Source organism: Pleurodeles waltl, chromosome 3_2, assembly GCF_031143425.1.
Source record: "Pleurodeles waltl isolate 20211129_DDA chromosome 3_2, aPleWal1.hap1.20221129, whole genome shotgun sequence".
Classification (NCBI taxonomy): domain Eukaryota; kingdom Metazoa; phylum Chordata; class Amphibia; order Caudata; family Salamandridae; genus Pleurodeles; species Pleurodeles waltl.
In genome coordinates, this window is record NC_090441.1 from 195,290,883 (window position 1) to 195,310,496 (window position 19,614).

At 44.1% G+C, this 19,614-nt stretch overlaps 1 protein-coding gene across 1 annotated transcript in view; it reads right to left on the reverse strand.

Annotated features, from left to right (window-relative positions):
• LOC138286781 (E3 ubiquitin-protein ligase TRIM39-like) overlaps positions 1 to 19,614 on the reverse strand; it is a 198,804-nt gene that overhangs the window by 123,919 nt on the left and 55,271 nt on the right. The window contains exons 3-4 of the mRNA XM_069227278.1: positions 7,249 to 7,479; positions 286 to 308 (exon numbers count right to left, since the gene is read on the reverse strand). Coding sequence (XP_069083379.1) covers positions 286 to 308; positions 7,249 to 7,479 — 254 coding nt within the window. The remainder of the gene's footprint in view (positions 1 to 285; positions 309 to 7,248; positions 7,480 to 19,614) is intronic.

Genomic DNA, 19,614 nt, shown 5'->3' on the forward strand with positions numbered 1-19,614 from the left:
CTCTGAGTTCGAGGAGTCTCAAGGTCATTTTTTGAGAACTCAAGAAATGTTTCTGAAAACCAAAAGAAGCTTTTAAAGACTGTGGGTGTTTTTGAGAATAAGCAGATGGGCCTCAACAATGTTTGGAAGGAGGAGGAGCTACAAGATGGTCTGCATATAATAATTGTATGAGGCAGTACTGCTCGGGCAGCAGAGTGGATTTGTGTGAGCTCAGTACTGACATTTCCACACAGCAGCCGGATCTGCTCCTTACACACTGAGAGGAGGACAATAAACCAACCTTACCTGTCCAGAGTGCTTCTTACATCCTGCAAAACAGAAGAACAGGCAGACAAGCATCAGTTTCCACAACAAATGTTCAATTATGGCAGACGTTTACTTACAATATAATTTGTGAAATTCAAGTTCAGTATGTTCTGAATAGGGTCACATGACACAGCACAGCTTGTGGTATCCCAAGTCGTCCCACAAGACAGCAGAACTTTGAAATTCAGAATGAGGGCAGATGACAGTACAATCTGATATATTCTGAATGCATCATGTATTATAGTCTAGAGTTCCTGAGATCAGGCGCCATACCTGTTATAACTCCTGCATCACTTGAGAAACAACGAGTGTCTATACTCAAAGTATACCATGCCAAAAATGCTTCTGTATGGGATTAAATGTAAATAAACAAGGACTTTGGATAAAGCACGGGACAGGATCCTTAGGGCTCTTGTTTCTGTTAGAAAGTGTCTACTTACACAAGCTGCAGCGTTAAAACTGGGTATAACCACATGCTCAGTAAAAAGCCCTTGTGTCTATATACCGTGGTGTTTTCATTTAAAACAGGTGGCTCCAAATGCTCTCTGAGAACTGATCACACTTGAACAGGAACAGTCTGTCATCAAATGATGTTCTATGTATAAAATTGGACTTCCCTCTGAATGGTTTCAATTTGAAGAACAAATTATGAAATGAATGGAGGGAAGTAATTCTATGTCATGACCAGAGGGGAGGATTGTGGTTTTCTTCCTTCGCTTTAATCAGGGGCCCCTTGGAACAGCACCTGGTGGATCAAATTGCGAGTGCCTGCACCCATAGTTCTAATCCCATGAAGGAGCCCACTGCGCCCTCTGGGATCTTAGGCCCTTTCCATTCTGCCCAGATCCAGACCCTGTGCCTGCCAAGCTTTCTCGCAAGGATGGCATTGACTATGATGCTTTCGCTCGCCTTAAGCAAGCTTTCTTGGCTACCCCACCCCCATCCCATTCCTGGGTCCTACTGAACGAGCCTTGGAATCCCCACGCTCTACTTCCCTGGACCCTCAAGATGATAAGGCCCCTGTGGACTCAGATGATGAGGCAGGGGCCTCCAGACCTTGGCATCCATCCATCCCTTACTCTGCAACCCAGATGCCCAGGTTCAGGGCTTGGACATGCTTGACCCCGATGACATCCTCTATCCTTGGTCTTCTCAGTGGGCCCTGGCAGAAAACGTAGCTAGCTATGTGGCAGGTCACCTTAGGAAGCCCCTGGAGAAAGAAGCCTGCAGCCGCCTTCGGGCCAAATGTCACTGGCCTGGCTTGGAGGGTAAACTCGCCCTAACTCCCGACATTCACTCCAGAATGGCCACTTTCCTGGCAAAATTCATAAAAGACCCAAAAAAGAGCATATTCCATTGCTGGAGGGCTTGTCAAGATAAGCTTTTGAATACTATTGGCCCCCTTACCAAGATCCTTGATATGGCTGAAGACCCCAAGGCCACAAGTGCCCTTATTTCACCGGAAGCCCTTTCAGGGTGGGCACAGCACGCTATCATCTACTTAGGTCACGCCAATTGCACGCTTTCCACACAGTGCTGCCACTCCATGTTGATTAAGGTGGACCTGAAGCACCGGGACCATGCAACCTTGGAGTTGGGGCGTATCGCCCAAGGGGAACCCTTTATCAAAGAGCTGGGCAAGTTTGTTAACACCTTTATCTCCTTAGACTAGGCCAGGACCTCCATAATGAAAGTCTTTAACCCTCTGGTTTTCTAAGGGGCCGGTCATGGCAGGGGCCACTCGGTCGGCCATACACTTTCCCAATACCCTTCCAGCGGGCAAGGCTCCAGACGAGGCTCCTTTCAGGACCAGACCAGATTCACCAACTTCTACCCCACCAGACGGCAACACATCCAGGGCAGAGGATTCAAAGGGAGCTCCGCTTCCACCAGTTCCGCTGAGTGTTCATCCTTCCTCTTTTATAAAAGTGGGGTTAGACAGGGGTTTTTCCTCTAGGCCGGAGATCCATTCCAGCATACAGCAGATGCTTGGGTTTTACAAATGGTCCAAGAGTTCCAAATAGAATTCTATGGTGTCCCTCATCAGGAACCATGGCCTCGTCCCCTTCAGTTTTCCCCTCGAGAGGCAGCCCTCATAGACGAGGAAGTCTCTTACCTACTGGACAAAGGGGCTGTTCCCCCGATGGTCCCACATCCCCATGGGTTCATCAGCAACATCTTTCTGGTGGACAAAAGCAATGAAGTACAATGCCCAGTCATCAACTAATGAGAATTCAATGAACGGCTTCTCTACTGCAATTTCAAGATTGAGGGGATTCACCTCCTCAAAGACGTGTTACGTCCCTCGGACTGGTTCGTTTCCTTGGACCTCAAAAACGCGTAAATATCGATTCTAATTTTTCCCCCTGCATTGAAGGTTCCTCCAGTATGTTTGGTGCCAAAAAACATTCAAATTTTCCACTGTCTTCTATGCCCCTAGTGCTTCACAAAGGTTCTCAAACCGGTCGTGGAACACCTACGGGAGCAGCGGATACGCCTTATCATCTACCTCGATGACATGCTGATAATGGATCAATGTCCACGTCGTCTCTCTTTCTCCAACTTCAAACAGTCATTTACCTCCTGGAGGGGCTAGGCTTTGTGATAAACAAGAAAAAGTCACTCCTAGTTCCTTCCCAGAGAACAACTTTCCTGGGTTTCATCATAGACAACTATAACTTCCCACAGCCTACCATCCCAGAAGGTGGTGAAGATTCGACATAAGTTGAGGAAGACCCTAGCCAAACCTCACACCTCGCTGAGGCAGATCGCTTGCCTGGTGGGCCGCCTGTCATCGTCCATCTATGCCATCTTTCCGGAGCCCCTCCATTACTGAGCCCTCCAGAGGTTAAAGACTTCTCATCTGAAGAAAGGACGAACTTACTTACTCCCAACTGGTGTCTCTCTTAGATGAGGTGCAGGAAGAAATTGGCTGGTGGCTGTCCCACAAGGAAGCATGGAATGGGAGAGTGATTTTTGGTTCGGCCTCAGACCTCATTTTAGAACTGGACGCAAGCAGGTCAAGGTTGGGGCGACAGATGCAAAGAGTTTTCTACAGGGCTCTCCTCAAGAACAGAAATTATATATCAACTACTTTAAGCTTCTAGACGGCTCTTTCATGGTACAATGTTGGACAAATAACAAAATTCACTTGTGCATCCTCCCCAAGATGAACAATGTGTCAGCGGTCCGATATATCAACCATTTGGGGGGGCACTCACTCCAAGGCTCTCTCCGACCTTGCAACCAATTTTTGGCAGCACTGTCTGGACCATCAAATCTCAGTCACGGTGGAATATCTCCCCTGGCAAGCGAAGCGAATAGGCACTCCCTTCATCTTTGGGATTCCAGCCTGTGGAAACTGCACCCAGAAGTCTTTGCTGGGTACTTTTCTCTGTAGACCCTTGGTATGCTGGCTGGACCACCAACTACCCAGCTTCTTCAGTTAGAGACCAGACCCGTTGGTGGCAGCGACAGACGCTTTCCTTCAGGATTGGAGTCAGGAGAAGAGTTACGAATTCCCTCCTTTTGCAATGATCACCTGGTCTTCGTCTCAAATCACCTGGTCTTCGTCTCAAATCAGGAGGCAACATAGAGAAATAGTTTTTATCACACCTTTTTGGAGATCTCAAGTCTGGTTTCCAGCTCTTCTGAAACTTTCCTGAGATTTGCCAATCAGTCGCCGCTTGCTTCAGAACCTTCTTCTCAACCCGGATCAGATTCCACACCGACTGGTGATGGAAGGCTCCTTGACCCTGATGGCGTGGCAGATTACAGGAGATGATGGCTGACCCTGGGCTTTTCGTGACAAGCTGAAGACCTCTTATCCAAGGTTTGGGCCGGCAGTACAGTCAAACTTTACAGGACGGTATGGACACAATGGACATGCTGGTGCATGCAAAGGGGTGTGGATCCCGTGGTCACAGATGGAGTTCAAGTGCTTGATTTCTTGGCTAGTCTGGCGACAAACGTTTTAGCGTAGCGATCCAACAATACTTTCCGTTCCACCATTTTGGTGGCACACGTAACCGATGGAGGGGACAACCTTTTGCCTACCGCCTCCTTCGAGGTATTTGTCTCTTGCTTATCCCATAGCCATGTTATTTGGCTATTTGGGATGTCAACCAGGTGCTCCAGGTGCTGAATCTTTTCTTGTCTTGGTAACCAAATAGATTTGTGTCCAGAAAGGAGCTTTTGGCTAAATTAGCAATGATATGTGTCTTGTATCTTGCAGGAAGGTCTGAGGTGTTCGAGTCCTGGACATATTGGGGTGCAACTTCTCCCATCTAGAGTTTCCTTTAGGGTAAATAGGAGGACCAAGTCCAATACCAGGGTTATTTTTTATCCTGCATGTCCAGATTCCCCTAAACTGTGTGTGGTGCAATGCCTCAAGGCGTATGAAGAGATGTCTTCTGAGTTTCGCCCATCTGGTGAGCACCAGGTCCCGATTGCGTTGCAGAAACTGCACAGGGTGGTCTCTTCCCCTACCACAGAACGGTGGGTGCGGTGGGTCATGCAGGAGGCTGGCATTGATCGCAAGGTTTTTGGAGCGCATTCCGTTTGAGGGACAATGGCTTCAAAGGCTTTTGGCCTGAGTGCCCATTTGGAGGATATTATGAATTCAGCACACTGGTCTTTGGACTCCACTTTTAAGAGGTTCTGTTTTAAGCTGGTGCTGAATATGGTTCATTTAGTCATGAGCAATCTTTGAACCAGCATAATCCTCGCCTCCATTCCTGACAAAGAATGAAAAATGTCCTACCTGTCGTAATGGAAATATTCAATTCTATTAAGGACACAGGGGCAAGGATTATTCCACCCAGCGAGAATTTTGACCCCCAACCCTCACGAGACTGGTAGGTAATCAATTTTCCTATTCTGTTATTATATGTTATATGATGCAGTGTTGTAATACAGCATTATGACCATGATGTTAAGAAAGTTGTTTTGCTAAGGTGTCTCTGACATGGCACCTGGTATTGATGCTTCTCTTTCCTCCTAGGGACTGAGACTGGGAAACAGGACTCGATGGATGTGCAGTGGCTGATCTCGAGCAAAGACAGAGGCTGGGACAGCATGGACAATGGACTTTATGGGTCTCTGCTGGGGCCTGATTGGTCATGAACTAATGCCTATGTTTGAGGTGATGTTTTGCCTGTTCTATTACCAAAGGTTCTTGAGACTTGTAGTTTATCAAAAAGTTTGAATATGGCTGCTATTGATCGCAGCGAAGGAAGAAAAGCATACTCCTGGTCCTTAATAGAAATAAAGCTTTCCATTACGACAGCTAGGACATTTTTCGTTCAGGTTAGGAAATCTTTAATACCACGAGCAATGGAGCTTAATTGCAGCAGTTTTAATAAACAGCACTGAAGCTGGTGAAAAAGCATGAAACTGTTGTTGATACTGCGGCACCAAAGTACGCAACCATAATTCACAATGTGACCCTTCTACGAGAAACTTCTTTCTTAATCTGCACACTCATGGTTTGTTGTTAAATGGAAATAAGGGAAGGTGGGACGTGCTAGCGGGATTGACCAAAACTACACACACTGTAGTAATCATATTCAGTCTCAACCAGTTAATGAATGTAACCAGTGCTCACTCTATTTGTTAAAGTTCCATCGATAATTAGGAATGTACAAATGTGTCAATATTAGGATATTTCAGTTTAGGAATAGAATTGAAATATATTTATATTTTACATTGTTTTAAGAATGTTTATATTTGAAATCCATAGGAAATTTGTAACAATAAAAATTAATCTATAAACACATTCTGAATGAGGTCATTCGACACAGCACAGTGTGATGTTATGAACGGGGTCATGTGATGAAGTACAGCTTGTGAGTTTCTGAATGGGATCACATGACAGTCTGTGATATGCTGAGTGGGATCACATGATGGAGGACAATAGGTTAAATAATGCAGCCCAGCCTGCAATATTTCAAAAAGGGCCGTGTGACAGGGCACAATCTGTGATATTCTGAATACTGGCTCGTGGCACAGCACCATCTGTGACACTCTGATTCTGGCCACACAACAAGGTACAGAGTCTGATATTTGGAACAAGGTCACAGGATAGCACAGCTTGTAATATTTGATATTCTGAAAGGGGTGAAAAGGCACAGTGGAGAATTAAAAATTCTGAATAGGGTCACCCAAGACTGCAAAGACTGATATTCTGTACCAGGTGAAAGGACAGCATAGTCTGATATTCTGAATGGGATCACATGACACAGACCAGTCTGTGATATTCTTAAAGAGGTCACATGATAGAGAAGAGTCTGATATTCCGATGAAGTCACATGACACAGACCGGTCTGTGATATTCTTAAAGAGGTCACATGCTAGAGAAGAGTCTGATATTCTGAATGGAGTCACATAACGCAGACCGGTCTGTGATATTCTTAAAGAGGCTGCATGATAGAGAAGAGTCTGATATTCTGAAAGGGATCACATGACACAGACCAGACTGTGATTCTGTGATAGTCTTAAAGAGGTCACATGATAGAGAAGAGTCTGATATTCTGAATGGGATCACATGACAGCCAATCTGTGATATTCTTAAAGAAGTCACATGATAGAGAAGAGTCTGATATTGTGAATGGGATAACATGGCACAGACCGGTCTGTGATATTCTTAAAGAGGTCACATGATAGAGAAGAGTCTGATATTCTGAATGGAGTCACGAGACCCAGCCTACCATATTCTTTATACCGTGTCGGACTGTCTGTACATGGCGTTTGGCTGTCAGAACAGAAGCATTTGCAGTTAGTTTAACTTGTCTGTATGTTATATTGGGTTGTCAGAATACAGGTCACTGTAAAGTGACCCTCTATGTTAATCATGCATGTTCTCCACTTGCATTCAACGCATCACACACATAATATGAATGGAGCACTTCTGTATTGTCTTGTATTTACCAAGCAGTGTCTCACCTTCAGGAGGTCCAATACTGGTTCCTTGCATTTTTTCTCTAGATCTGCTATCAGGGCGTTGAGAGTGGTGATTTGATTGGACAGTTTGGCGATATTTGCATTTTCTACCATGGTAATTTTCTTCTCCAACACCTCCAGTTTCCTGTGCAGCGATTGATCTTTATCTCTCAGGAGCTGGAGCAGCTGTTCAATCTCAGACTCAAGTTTCTGCTTTGCAGTTCTCATCTTGTCCTGTCAGCATCAAAGAAATGATGGTTAGATTCTGGGAAGCTTCCAATGACAGAGAGCCCACTCCTTACTCCCCTCTCAAGATATTCAAGACAGATGATGATTGAAACAAGAAATGTGATTCTGAATCGCTTGAATCTAATGATAATTATATGATTCAGGAAGTTAATAGAATTGGATTTTTCTCAGGATTACAAATACTCGATCTTCTACCTTTCTTACCCACTAAGACTGTGAGCGGAACTACACAGACTCATAAAACATTGTGCGATGAAACTCATCTTCACACAATGGAGACATCCTTAAATCCGAATACAAGACCAGTTAAGACTCAAACCCATCTTAGAAACTTAGCCAAGGTACCGCCGCTGAATGACCGCACCGCGGTCAAAAGACCGCGGCGGCCATTCAGACATTTCCTCTGGGCCGGCGGGCGCTCTCCAAAAGAGCGCCCGCCGGCCCAGAGGAAATGCCCCTGCAACGAGGACGCCGGCTCAGAATTGAGCCGGCGTAGTTGCAGGGGTGCGACTGGTGCAGTTGCACCCGTCGCGTATTTCAGTGTCTGCTTAGCAGACACTGAAATACTTTGCGGGGCCCTCTTACGGGGCCCTCTTACGGGGGCCCCGCGGCACCCCCTACCGCCATCCTGTTCCTGGCGGGAGACCCGCCAGGAACAGGATGGCGGTAGGGGGTGTCAGAATCCCCATGGCTGCGGAGCGCGCTCCGCAGCCATGGAGGATTCACAAGGGCAGTGGTAAACCGGCGGGAGACTGCCGGTTTACCCTTTCTGGCCGCGGCTGAACCGCCGCGGTCAGAATGCCCTCGGGAGCACCGCCAGCCTGTTGGCGGTGCTCCCGTGGTCGGTGACCCTGGCGGTCACCGGCCGCCAGGGTCAGAATGACCCCCTTAGAGTCTCTGTAATTGACAGTGTGAGAACAGTCACCACTCTTTGCTCAGTACATCTTCTTTCTTTGTTACTTATATCCCTCAGTCCAAGAACACACTTGCTGATGCACTCTCACAAAGACATCCAATCATCTTTGTTCAAGCAATCATTCAACCCAATCAAATAACTGATGCTGTACAACATTTGTAGATGTGTGTCTCGCTCATTCTCAGTTTATTCTTAAGGTTCTTAAAGACTTAACTGAATCACTGACTGTCCAAGAAGAAATGTAAGTTCAACAACAGCCTCTACTCACTCCTACCAAGGAACTTAAGGAAGAGGTTTTGTGAATGTGGAACAACACTGTCACAGCCTCCCACATAGGACCTACAGACACTCTCTTGTTAGGACAGCGATCCTTCCGGTGGCCATCCGTTACTAAGGATGTTGAGCATTATCTTCTGGCTTGGGGAATTTTGCATTTATGGAAAATGAATGCATTCCAAACAATTTATATCTAAGCCTGTATCGCTTAAACTATGGCACAGGATGTCAAGTGCTTTTATCCCAACATCACCACCAGGAGGATATCTTTTTATTAAATTCATCATTGAGGCCTTTTCCAATATAGCTCATTTTTCTCTTCTTAAAACCATACCATCTGCTTCCACCTTGGCTAAACACTTTCTACCATATTTGGATTGATCCCATGGGCTTTAAGACAAAGACCCTGGCTTGAGAAATCTGTATGAAAAATGAAAACATGGTGCAAAGTGCTCAGAACCAGACTCGGAACTAAGCTGCAGGAATACACAATTGTCTGTCTGCAATTTGGCAAACTAACTTCTACTGAGTGTGACAAAGTTTCCTGTCTAGACACCAGGAGCAACACACACACATGTAATGACTTGGAGATTCTTGAGAAAACCATAGTTGGTGTAGCTACTACCAAATCCCTGTGCATGGGGAATATTCAACTAGTCTGCAAAATTGGGTGCCCTTGACCGTGTTTCAAAGGAGTGACCTGACTGAATCCTCAGCGAGGTCTGTGTGGGTTAGCAGTGCACATCTCAGCGAGGTCCTTAATGGAAAATAGACAGTTCAGAAGGAGATGGGATGCAAAGGATGCCAGACAATTTTAAGCCTACACTGCAACACAAGATAAGGTTATTTCTGCTGTACTACATGTGAGGTCTGAGGTCCCAGAAATGTCTCCTCATTGAAGGTGGCTGTCTCAACTCCTGAGGCCGAGAGTTTCTTGGAACTCAACAAGCTACCAGTTGCGCTGTGCCACTTAACACCAAGAATCATCTGAAGACATGATTGAGAAGTCCAGCAGTCCCTGGTCCAGCCCGGTGGTGCTAATTCCCAAGGCTGCCGCACCCGGTGCTAAGCCAGAACTTAGGTTCTGCGTGGACTACAGGAGTCTCAATTTTGTCACAAAGACAGATGCTCATCCCATCCCCCAAGCTGATGAGCTCATAGACAGGCTAGGCTCTGCCAAATTCCTCAGTACCTTTGATCTCACATCAGGGTACTGGCAGATCACCTTGACTGAGGGGGCTAAAGAGAGATCCGCTTTTTCTATTCCTGAGGGCCATTACCAGTTCAGGGTAATGCCCTTTGGCTTGAAGAATGCCCCCGCTACCTTCCAACGGTTGGTTAACAGAGTCCTGGCTGGAAAGGATGCGTTCAGCACAGCCTACTTAGACGACACTGCCATTTACAGTTCCAGCTGGGAGGAACACCTGCTCCACCTCCAAGAGGTGGTCCAGGCCCTGCAACAGACAGGCCTGACATCAAGGCCAGTAGGTGCCAGATTGGGCAGGGTTCCGTGGTGTACTTGGGACACCTTGTAGGTAGTGGCAAGGTGCAGCCCCTCCAGGCCAAGATTGAAATTATCACGTCCTTGCAACCACCTACAACCCAAACAGAAGTGAGAACCTTTTTGAGGTTTGAGTGAATGATTAGTTGTTGAAATGTCTTCATTAGATATAGGTAGATCTAGTTTACAAGATCTGTCTCATTGGGAGAGTTGCAGAAGGTCAGTGGATTTTTAAAAATAATCTATCATTTGGGTATTAATGATACCTGGTTTGTTATGTAACTATGAAAAAAATTAAGAAATTCATTAAACTCAGGAATAGATAAACAAGCTTACCATCTGTCAACATCAGGACAGTGCGTGCTAAACGGGCGACTAGAATGCAAAAACCTAGCACTTTCAAGATAACGTAATTTATGCATTGTGCTGATATGCTGATGTTTAACCTTTTGCATTGCAGAGTTTAATCCTGAAGACTTATGTTCAAGGTGCTTATAAATACTGTTCATTTGCAATGTACTGCTGCAGGTCTTCAGAGTGTGTCAGGGTGTGGTCCCTTTCCAGGGCCTTCTAGAAGCTTTCCCTGCAGCATGCCTGGGTGTGGTTGTGGGCTGGGCCAAGACTCTATAAAAGGGAGCCGAGCCAGCTCTACGTGCTCACTATTCAGAGGTCTCGGTGCAGAGCAGCAGCAACGTCCTGAGCTTCTGTTCCAGAAGCCTACTTTGATCTTCCAGGCCTTGCCCTTTCACTTTGTCGGTGATCCTTGATCAGGGCGGTAAGACGGAGGTCGGGCTGGGCCCCCGATCCCGTTCTCGAGGGCTTTCAAGTTCTTGGGCCTAATTTGCATGATAAAACAATTTTGTTCTTATGCGTGTGAATGTGCGCTCGAAGTTTTCTGGCATTTTCTTGTTGACACTCGAATCGGCAAAATGCGCAATTCTTTACTCGTGCACAAATCTTGATATTCATTGTGCGCTACCATATTGTGACATTTATTAGGTAGCATTCAAATCGGCAAGACGTGCAATTCATTTCCTGTGCTTAATTCATCTTATTCATTGTACGCTACCATTTCTTGGCATTCATATGGTGGTATTCAAATCGGCAAGACGCGCAATTCTTTTCCTGTACTCAATTCATTTTATTCATTGTACGCTACCATTTCTTGGCATTCATATGGTGGTATTCGAATTGGCAAAACGTGCGATTCATTTCCTGTGCTTAATTCATGTTATTCATTGTACACTAATATTTCTTGGCATTCATATGGTGGCCTTCAAATCGGCAAGACGCGCAATTCCTTTCTTGTGCTTAGTTCATGATATTCAGTGTGCGCTACCATTCCTTGGCATTCACATGGTGGCGTTCGAATCGCCAAGACGCGCGATTCATTTCTTGTGTCTAATTCATGATATTCATTGTATGTTACCATTTCATGGCATTTACGTGGTGACATTCGAATCAGCAGAACGCACAATTAATTTCTTCGGCAAGACGCGCAATTCTTTTCCTGTACTCAATTCATTTTATTCATTGTACGCTACCATTTCTTGGCATTCATATGGTGGTATTCGAATTGGCAAAACGTGCGATTCATTTCCTGTGCTTAATTCATGTTATTCATTGTACACTAATATTTCTTGGCATTCATATGGTGGCCTTCAAATCGGCAAGACGCGCGATTCCTTTCTTGTGCTTAGTTCATGATATTCAGTGTGCGCTACCATTCCTTGGCATTCACATGGTGGCGTTCGAATCGCCAAGACGCGCGATTCATTTCTTGTGTCTAATTCATGATATTCATTGTATGTTACCATTTCATGGCATTTACGTGGTGACATTCGAATCAGCAGAACGCACAATTAATTTCTTGTGTTGAATTCATGCTACTCATTGTGCGCTACCACTTCATGGCATTTACTTGGTGGCCTTCGAATCGGCAAGACGCGCGATTCATTTCTCAAGTCTAACTCATGTTATTCATTGTGTACAATCATTTCATGGCATTTACAAAACTTTGTGAAAATCTGCAATGTGCGCAATTCATGTTCCTGCTTTTTTAAGAAAACTAACGTGTTAGAATTCGAGATGTTATATTGTATGTGCATAATAAGTCCCTCTAGTACAATTCATATGATGTTATAGAAATCATTCAGAGTATTTCCTGGTCCTCATGCAAAAGACTATACTTGAATTTGAAAGCGTAATTCTAGAAGGTTCTGATGTTTCTAATTCATGTGTAACATTTCATTGTGGTGTTCATTGGAAAGTTGTATTAATCTTTCTTGATTCCCTCACAGGTATCCAGTCACCTTGAGGCCTAGTTATTTAAGTCCATGCTTAAGTTATGCATGTTTCCAGTAAGACAATGCTTAGAGTCATAGCGTAGTAATGATTAATATGATATAATCTTGATATTGTGTGTTTTAACCCTTTGCTTCCTACAGGTCTGCTTCCCAGCCGTTCCCTACCTAATCCCCTTTTCCCCACTTGGACTCTCTTAGACTCTGTGACATTCTAATCAGAGTATTGGAGCTGTCTTGTGGTGGACGTGTTGGGAATGTGCACAGACCCCGCGGATCTGGTGACTCTGACAGAACAGTGAGCCCACAAATTAATAATCCTCCTGGTTTGTGTATGTTCTCAGCATGGCCACACTGGACGAGCTAGTCAAGGCTATCACGCAGCTCCAAGCAGAGGTCGTGTCATCAAAAGATTAGTTAGCCTAGCTGAGAGGGTGAGTCAGTTACAGGATAAGGTAGAGAAGAAGGAACAAAATCCCACAGGTGTGTCTTGGCCAGGTCCTTCCTCTCAGAATTCTGGAGGTAATCCTACAAACATTTCCCTCAATGTTCCTTCAGCCATTCCTTTAGCTCCTCCAGAACGTTTCTCAGGCGATCCCTTGAAAGCGCAATCTTTCCTGGTTCAAGTGGAATTACACTTCACCTGCCGACCACATACCTTCCCTGATGCCCAGTCCAAAGTAGCTTTCTTGTCATCATATCTGACTGGGATGCAGCTAGCTGGGCTATTCTTCTTGTGCGAAAAGACAGTCCCTTGCTTTACAACTGGAGAAATTTTGTTAGCGAATTTGAACGAGTATTTGATGGTAGAACTGTAACACTGTCGGCAGATAGAGAATGATTAGACTTACGACAAGGCAACCAGGATTTAGTGTCATGTTTAGCCAACTTTAATCAATGGTAGCAGAGACATCCTGGCCTGAAGAAAAGCAAGCGGCCTTGTTTTACAAGGGACTCAAAGAAGAGCTAAAAGATATCCTAGCTCAAATAGACCCGCAGCCTACAGACTGTCAAGATCTGATAAACCTCGTTAAGGGGAACACGCAAAAAGACTGAAGCATATTCCTGGCGTGTTCACGATAATAGAGACTCAAGAACCCAGAAAGAAAGAACGCCAGAACCTATGGAAATTGGAACAATCAGGAGCCCATTGACCAAAGACGAAAAGGACCTACGTAGAAAGAATGGACAATGTCTCTATTGTGGGCGCAAGGGTCATTTTGACAAAGAATGTCTAATCAAGCCAAAGAACAAACAAGGTCCTGTCCAGAAAGTTGCAGCCAATGCACAAGTCGAGTCGGAAAACTAAAGCACCCAAGATGTAAAGAAGGGTTGCTCTTGGGTGTCACTGTGGACCCTTCACAATCTAGACATCTCAAGCTGGGCATAAAAGTTCAAGTAAAGAAAAAGACCTATTTCAAGAAGGCCCTAGTAGATTCTGGGGCTTCCGGGAACTTTGTTGACGCCCAATTGGTTCGTGCATGGGGGATCCCATGTATTGAGAAAAAGACCCCAGAAATCATACAGGCAGTATATGGAAAACTCTTGACTGGAGGTCCTGTAACTCTTCAGACTGTCCCCTTGTTGGTGATCTGTGAGGATAAGAACCAAGGAAAGAAACATAAAGAGAAACTCATCCTTGACGTGATCCATGCTCCCCAGTATGGAATTATCCTTGGCCTACCCTGGTTAACTCATCACAATCCTGAGATTAATTGGGCAGAACGAAAGGTTGTGTTCTCATCAGCGCTATGTAAAGAACAATGCCTCCAAAAGTCTCAAGTACCAAATGCTTGCAATTCTTACATAGCCACTGCCGCAGAGAAAGAAGTCACATTGCCCAAACAGTATTCATCCTATGAAGATGTATTAGATGAGAAAGCAGCAGAAAACTTGCCTCCTCATAGACCGTATGACTGTCAAATTGATCTAATCGCAGGTGTGATACTCCCCAATTGTCGAGTATACGCCCTGTCAGAACATGAAAATCAACATTTACGAAAGTATCTAGATCAATTCTTGGAGAATGGGTTCATCCGCCCTTCTAAGTCTCCTGCAGCCTCTCCTTTGTTTTTTGTTCCTAAAGCGAATGGAGATCTTCGAACCTGTATCGACTATAGGGCTTTGAACAAAGTCACCATCAAGAATAAATATCCCTTGCCTCTAATTCCGGTTTTGCTGGAACAAGTAAAGAAAGCAAAAATCTACACAAAGCTTGATCTACGAGGTGCTTATCATTTGGTCAGAATGAGAGAGGGTGACAAATGGAAAACAGCGTTCAAGACAAGATATGGCCTCTTTGAATACACCGTCATGCCTTTTGGTCTGTGTAATCCCCCAGCAGCATTTCAATTTTTCTTGAATGACATTCTTAGAGAGTATCTCAACATATTTGCCATAGTCTACATCGATGACATTTTGATCTACTCTGACAATGAAAATGAACATGTACAACATGTCAAGAAAATTCTTGCAGCCCTTCGAAAGCACCATTTATATTGCAAACTCACCAAGTGTGAGTTTCATGTTACCACAGTTGAGTTTTTAGGGGTTATCCTTACCCCTCAAGGTATGGTGATGGCAGAAAAGAATGTAAAAGCCGTATCTGATTGGCCCACTCCAAAGACTGTTTGTGATGTACGTTTTCTGGGGTTTGCAAATTTTTACCGGAGGTTCATAAGTCACTTCTACCAGACAGTGGCCCCAATCACTAAGCTACTAAGAAAGAAAGAAAAATTTGTATGCTCCCCAGAAGCTGACCAAGCCTTCTCAACTTTGAAGGAAGCATTTTCCACTGTCCCAGTCCTGACTCACCCAGATGCGGATCGTCCCTTCATCTTGGAAGCCAATGCTTCAGATGCTTCAGATGTGGCAATAGGTGCAGTCTTGTCGCAACGAAGCAAAGACACTGGCCAATTTCAACCTGTAGATTATATGTCTCGGAAACTGAACTAAGCCGAACAGAACTATGTCATTGCTGAAAAAGAGCTTCTGGCGCTTCGTGACGCCTTTAAAGAATGGAGACATCATCTGATGGGTGCCAAATACACTGTCACAGTATATACTGATCATCGCAATCTTCAGTTTATGAGTTCCGCTAGACTTTTGAATCCTCTGCAATTACGCTGGATGCTGTTTTTTGCCTAACTTGATTTTGTGGTAACTTTTCGACCTGGTAAAGACAATCGCAAGGCTGACGCCTTGTCTCGCCAAGATTCTCCCACGTTGCCTGCAGTGCAAACCTCCAGAGCTATCATTGCTCCAGATAAAGTCCTATGTATCATAATAACTGAAGATTTCTTTGAAGACATTTGTAATTCTTTCACTGTTGAGAAATGGCAGACATGGGCACAAGCAGATCTCAAAAGGTCAATCAAGCAAGGATTACCTTTTCATGATGCTCGTTTGTTTGTGCCCACTACCAAACTTCGCAAGATAGTGTTTCATTGGTTGCATGTTATACCTACTGCAGGTCATCCAGGTACTCCTAAGACTCTTGAATTAATCCAACGCTATTTTTGGTGGCCTACCCTGATAAAAGATGTAAAAGCAATGGTAAACAACTGCGAAGTCTGTGCTCGCATTAAAATAAGTAATTCAAAACCGAAAGGCTTGTTGCATCCACTCCCAACTCCAAGTTGTCCTTTGGAGCACATTTCTTTAGACTTTATTACAGGTTTACCGATGGTTCAACAACATTCTGTAATCCTGGAGGTAGTAGATAGTCTCACGAAATATGGACATTTCATTGCCTGTAAGAAATTGCCCACCTCCAGTGAACTGGCAACTATTTTACTGAATAGAGTGGTTCGTTATCATGGACCTCCGAAAATTATCCTCTCCGATCGAGGGTCACAATTTGCCTCCACTTTCTGAAAGACTTGGTGCAAAACACTTCAAGTGACATCCACACTATCTACTAGCCACCATCCTCAAACAGATGGTCAAACTGAGAGACTAAATCAGACTTTGAAGCAATACATGCGTGCTTACGTTGAAAAGGCACTTCCTTCCTGGACATCAATGTTCTGGTTAGCTGAGTTAGCCTACAATAATTCATTTCACACTTCTACTGGCGTTACACCCTTCTTTGGCTTGTTTGGCTATCATCCTGACACCTTGCCCATCACGATCCCTCAGGAAAGTTCTCTTACACCAGCTGTGTCAGAAACAATTCAACATCTTCATCAAACCCAGAAATTGATTCAACAGCATTTAGAAAAAGCTAAACAAAAAGACAAAAAGCATTATGACAAGAAACATTGTGAGGGTCCTCAGTATCAACCAGGTGATAAAGTGTGGCTTTCCACAAAACATATAGGGGGTTATTCTAACTTTGGAGGAGGTGTTAATCCGTCCCAAAAGTGACGGAAAAGTGACGGATTTACCACCAGCCGTATTACAAGTCCATTATATCCTATGGAACTGGTAATACGGCTGGTGGTATATCCGTCACTTTACCGTCACTTTACCGTCACTTTTGGGACGGATTAACACCTCCTCCAAAGTTAGAATAACCCCCATAGACTTCAAGAAGAAGCACATGTTCAACCCTAAATTCATAGGTCCTTACACTGTCCTTCAGCAAATCAATCCTGTGACCTATAAACTGCAATTGCCAAGGTCATTACGGATTCATCCAGTGTTCCACACTTCCCTCTTGAAAAAGGCAGTCCAGAAGGTCCACCCTCATCCAGCCCCAGTGCTAGTACTGGGGGGAAGTAGAATACGAAGTCAAGAAAGTGTTGGATTCCAAACTGAGAGGGCGTAATCTATGGTACTTAATCTCATGGAAAGGTTACGGCCCTGAAAGTAACTCATGGGTTTCCGCATCTGATATTCAAGCCCCAGTACTTGTGAGGCATTTTCATCGTCTCTATCCAGACAAACCAGGCCCTAGAGTGCATTTGGGAGAAGGGAGTACTGTCAACATCAGGACAGTGTGCGCTCTATGGGCGATTAGAATGCAAAAACCTAGCACTTTCAAGATAACAAAATGTATGCATTGTGCTGATATGCTGATATACTTATGTTCAAGGTGCTTATAAATACTGTTCATTTGCAATGTACTGCTGCAGGTCTTCAGAGTGTGTCAGGGTGTGGTCCCTTTCCAGGGCCTTCTAGAAGCTTTCCCTGCAGCATGCCTGAGTGTGGTTTGTGGGCTGGGCCAAGACTCTATATAAGGGAGCCATCCCAGCTCCACGTGCTCACTATTCAGAGGTCCCGGTGCAGAACAGGAGCAACTTCCTGAGCTCCTGTTCCGGAGGCCTACTTTGATCTTCCAGGCCTTGCCCTTTCACTTTGTCGGTGATCCTTGATCAGGGCGGTAAGACGGAGGTCAGGCTGGGCTCCCGATCCCGTTCTCGAAGGCTTTCAAGTTCTTGGGCCTAATTTGCATGATATAACTATTTTGTTCTTATGCGTGTGAATGTGGGCTCGAAGTTTTCTGGCATTTTCTTGCTGACACTCGAATCGGCAAAACGTGCGATTCTTTACTCGTGCACAAATCTTGATATTCATCGTGCGCTACCATTTTGTGACATTTATTACGTAGCATTCGAATCGGCAAGACGTGCAATTCATTTCCTGTGCTTAATTCATGTTATTCATTGTACGCTATAATTTCTTGGCATTCATATGGTGGTATTCGAATCGGCAAGACGCGCAAATCTTTTCCTGTGCTTAATTCATGTTATTCATTGTACGCTACCATTTCTTGGCATTCATATGGTGGTATTCAAATCGGCAAAATGTGTGATTCATTTCCTGTGCTTAATTCATGTTATTCATTGTACGCTACTATTTCTTGGCATTCATATGGTGGCCTTCGAATCGGCAGGATGCGCAATTCCTTTCTTGTGCTTAGTTCATGATATTCAGTGTCCACTACCATTCCTTGGCATTCACATGGTTACCTTCGAATCGGCAAGACGCGCGATTCATTTCTTGTGTCTAATTCATGATATTCATTGGGTGTTACCATTTCATGGCATTTACATGGTGACATTCAAATTGGCAGAACACGCGATTCATTTCTTGTGTTGAATTCATGCTACTCATCGTGTGCTACCATTTCATGGCATTCACTTGGTGGTATTCAAATCAGCAATATGCGCAATTCATTTCTTGTGTTTTAAATCACGATGTTCATTGTGCGCTACCACTTCATGGCATTTACTTGGTGGCCTTCGAATCAGCAAGACGCGCGATTCATTTCTCGAGTCTAACTCATGTTATTCATTGTGTACAATCATTTCATGGCATTTACAAACCTTTGTGAAAATCTGCAATGTGCGCAATTCATGTTCCTGCATTTTTAAGAAAACTAAAGTGTTAGAATTCGAGATGTGATATTGTATGTGCATAATAAGTCCCTCTAGTACAATTCATATGATGTTATAGAAATCATTCAGAGTATTTCCTGGTCCTCATGCAAAAGACTATACTTGAATTTGAAAGCGTAATTCTAGAAGGTTCTGATGTTGCTAATTCTTGTGTAACATTTCATTGTGATGTTCATTGTAAAGTGTATTAATCTTTCTTGATTCCCTCACAGGTATCCAGTCACCTTGAGGCCTAGTTATTTAAGTCCATGCTTAAGTTATCAATGTTTCCAGTAAGACAATGCTTAGAGTCATAGCCTAGTTATGATTTATATGATATAATCATGATATTTTGTATTTTAATCTTTTGCTTCCTACAGGTCTCCTTCCCAGCTGTTCCCTACCTAATCCCCTTTTCCCCACTTGGACTCTCTTAGACTCTGTGACATTCTAATCAGAGTATTGGAGCTGTCTTGTGGTGGACGTGTTGGGAACGTGCACAGACCCCGAGGATCTGGTGACTCTGACACCATCATCCCCATGAATAGCATGAATTTGAGGTCTATGTTTTTTAATGTGAAGGTTGTTAGCTCATAATTTACAAAATATATTAGCATTAAAATATAATATAGCTTTTTGATTTTTTATTTTTACTCCAGCTCTTTTACTTAGTATTGAATTATATTCATATCTGGATTTTTGCAATGTAGTTTTAAAATCAATAATGTTTGAAAATGTGAACACCCTTGCAAATTTAGCAATTTGTCTAAATCTGATATTTTTGCACAAAATAATCTATTT